Source organism: Lepidothrix coronata, unplaced genomic scaffold, assembly GCF_001604755.1.
Source record: "Lepidothrix coronata isolate B3197 unplaced genomic scaffold, Lepidothrix_coronata-1.0 Scaffold407, whole genome shotgun sequence".
Taxonomy (NCBI): domain Eukaryota; kingdom Metazoa; phylum Chordata; class Aves; order Passeriformes; family Pipridae; genus Lepidothrix; species Lepidothrix coronata.
The window spans coordinates 35,720-39,193 of NW_016690587.1; the positions used below are offsets into that span (position 1 = coordinate 35,720).

The following is a 3,474-nucleotide window of genomic DNA, read 5'->3' on the forward strand; positions in this document are numbered from 1 at the left end:
ATCCACCCATGATCCATCACCCTCTTGGTTCCTCCATCCTTCCATCCAATCCATCATCCATCTTCCATCTCTCAAAACCTTTGTCCCACTCTCCATCCCTCTCATCAACACTCCACGCATCCCTCCATTCACCCACTCACCCTCAACTGTCTGACCTTCCTCCTCACCTGTGAAAGCCTCAGTGGAGACGTGGTCGATCCTCTTCCTGCCCCGCAGGCCGTAGAGGTGGAAGCGGTACCGGTGGGACGGGGACAGCCCCGGCACTGTCACCGAGCGGGACCCGCCGTCGATGGGCAGGGCCTGGGGCTGGCCTTGGGCATCCCGGTACTGCAGCATGAAGGAGTCAAAGGGACCCTTGGAGACGCTCCACTGCAGCCCCACGGAGTTGGGGGTGACGCTGGAGACTCTCAGCTCCCCCAGCACTGCCCGCACCGGGTGGACCTCAGTTTGTTGATGTTCATGTTCGTGGTCCTCAGCTGGGGAGTCCTCAGTTGGGGGAGCCTCTGAGGGTGAGGCTGGTGCTGTGCAGAGATGGGACAAGGCAGGACGTGGAGATTCTCCACCTGCCTTTCCTTCTGTCCATCTGTCATCTGTCCAGCCACATTCATCCCCCCTGTCTGTACTTCCATCCTCAGCCCTCCCCCCTGCTTCATTCATCCAGGGCACAAACCAGCCACAGACTCATCCCAACCTGCACCCATCCATAAACATGTCCACCGCTCCATAAATATGTCCACCCATCCATCCATTGACCCATCCATCTCATCCCTCCAACCCATGAGACCCCCATCCATCCACACACCCAACTATCTGTCCATTCTCCAACCATTCATCCATCGCTCCGTCTCACACTTTCTTCCACTGTTCCATCCATACTTCCTTCCTCTTGTTATTTTGTTCATCCCATCCATCAATCAGTCATCCCGTCCATCCATCAATCACCCATCCACCCAGCCACCCATTGACCCATTCCAGGAACCCCACTCTACCCATCCACCCATCCAATCCAGGATCTCCTATCCATTCTCCATCCATCTTACTTCCCACCCCACAGGACCCATCCCCTCTCCATGACAGTTCTCCCTCACACCAGTTCATGGATCCATGAACCTTAGGACCTACTTAGGCTCCAAACACACATTAAGTCATTAAATGTCCAATTAGTCACCCGAGCACCACCCATCTATCCCTGTTTCCATCCATCCATTCATCCATCCATCCACCCATCCATCCCTCCCTTCCCACTTCCATCCATTGTGCATCCATCGCTTGATCCCACATCTCTTTCCACTGCTCCATAAATCTGTCCTTCCTCTTGTATTTATGTCCATCCTTGCTCTTTATCCTGCCACTGATCCACCCATCATCTGGACATTCATCCAACCACCATCCACCCATGATCCATCACCCTCTTGGTTCCTCCATCCTTCCATCCAATCCATCACCCATCTTCCATCTCTCAAACCCTACATCCCACTCTCCACCCCTTTCACTAATGCTACACACATCCATCCATCCATCCATCCACCCACCCACCCACCCTCAACTCTCTGACCTTCCCCCTCACCTGTGACAGCCTCAGTGGAGACGTGGTCGATCCTCTTCCCGCCCCGCAGCCCATAGAGGTGGAAGCGGTACCGGTGGGACGGGGACAGCCCCGGCACCGTCACTGAGCGGGACCCGCCGTTGATGGGCAGGGCCTGGGGCTGGCCCTGGGCATCCCGGTACTGCAGTGTGAAGGAGTCAAAGGGGCCCTCGGGGACACTCCACTGCAGCCCCACGGAGCTGGGGGTGACACTGGAGACCCTCAGCTCCCCCAGCACTGCCCGTGCTGGGAGGGCCTCAGTTTGTTGGTCTTCATGTTCATGGTCCTCAGCTGGGGATTCCTCAGTTGGGGGAGCCTCCGAGGGTGAGGCTGTGTGGAGATAGGACAAGGCAAGATGTGGAGATTCACCACCTACCTGTCCTGTCCATCCATCATCTCTCCAGCTATATTCAGTCCCCTGTCTGTTCTTCCATCTTCAACCCCACTCCCCTGCTTCACTCATCCAGGGCACAAACCAGTCATGGGCTCATCCCAAGCTGCACCCATCCATAAACATTCTCCACCCACCCATCCATCAACCATTTCATCTATCCTATCCAGGAGACCCCCAGCCAGCCAGCCACCCACCCAGCCTCCCATCTATACATTCTCCACCCATCCATCCATCACTCCATCCGCCTTTCTTCCATTGCTTCATCCGTCTTTCCTTCCTCTTGTTTTTCTGTCCATCCATCATCCATCATCCCATCCAAAGAGCCACACATCCTTCCATCCAATCCAGGATCTCCCATCCATTCTCCATCCACCTCTCTTCCCAGCCCACAGGACCCATCCCCTCTCCATGACCCTTCTCCCTCACACCCATTCATTGGTCCATGAATTCCAGGATCCACTTAGGGTCCAACCACACATTAAGTCATTAATTGTCTAATTAGTCACCTGAGCACCCACCCATCCAGCCCTGCTTCCATCCATCCATTCATCCATCCATCCATCCATTCATCCATTCATCCATCACAACTTCCATCCATTGTACATCCATCGCTCCATGCCACATCTCTTTCCACTGCTCCTCTGTCCTTCCCCTTGAATTTCTGACCACCAGAACTCTTTCTCCTGTCACCCATCCACCCATCATCTGGACACTGATCGAACCATCATCCACCTATGATCCATAACCCTCTTGATCCCTCCATCCCCACAGCCAACTCATAACCAATCACCCATCTCACCAACCCTTCATCCCACTCACCATCCTTCCCACCAACACCCCATGTATCCACCCATCCATCCATCCATACCCACCTAATCCATCCATCCATCCACCCACCCACTCTCAACTCTCTGACCTTCCCCCTCACTTGTGACAGCTGCAGTGGAGACGTGGTCGATCCTCTTCACACCCTGCAGCCCATAGAGGTGGAAGCGGTACTGGTGGGACGGGGACAGCCCCGGCACCGTCACTGAGCGGGACCTGCCATCGATGGGCAGGGCCTGGGGCTGGCCCTGGGCATCCTGGTACTGCAGCATGAAGGAGTCAAAAGTGCCCTCGGGGACGCTCCACTTCAGCCCCACGGAGCTGGGGGTGATGCTGGAGACCCTCAGCTCCCGCAGCACCGCCCGTACTGGAGGGACCTCAGATGGGGGAGGCTCAGTTTGGGGGTGCCCAGGTTGGGGCTCCTCTGACGGCAGGAGCGGCTCCTCTGGCTCGGCTGCAGCTGCAACAGAGGGGATGGTGATGGGCTTGGCCATCCATGTGTCCATCATTGTGTCCATCCATCAATTACCCAACTATCCATCATTCATCATCCATTCAGCCATGTCTTCCTCCATCCAAAAACAACCATCCATCCATCTATCCATCCATCCATCCATCCATCCATCCATCCATCCATCCATCCAATCTACCACCCAACACCCAACCCAAA

The 3,474-nt window shown here is 55.5% G+C and overlaps 1 protein-coding gene across 1 annotated transcript in view; it reads right to left on the reverse strand.

Moving 5' to 3' along the window:
- Positions 1-3,474, reverse strand: part of LOC108509806 (tenascin-X-like) — a gene marked incomplete at its 3' end in the record, with an annotated part of 27,379 nt that overhangs the window by 10,774 nt on the left and 13,131 nt on the right. The window contains exons 11-13 of the mRNA XM_017839386.1: positions 2,888-3,195; positions 1,568-1,841; positions 168-521 (exon numbers count right to left, since the gene is read on the reverse strand). Of these exons, the coding sequence (XP_017694875.1) occupies positions 168-521; positions 1,568-1,841; positions 2,888-3,195 (936 nt within the window). The remainder of the gene's footprint in view (positions 1-167; positions 522-1,567; positions 1,842-2,887; positions 3,196-3,474) is intronic.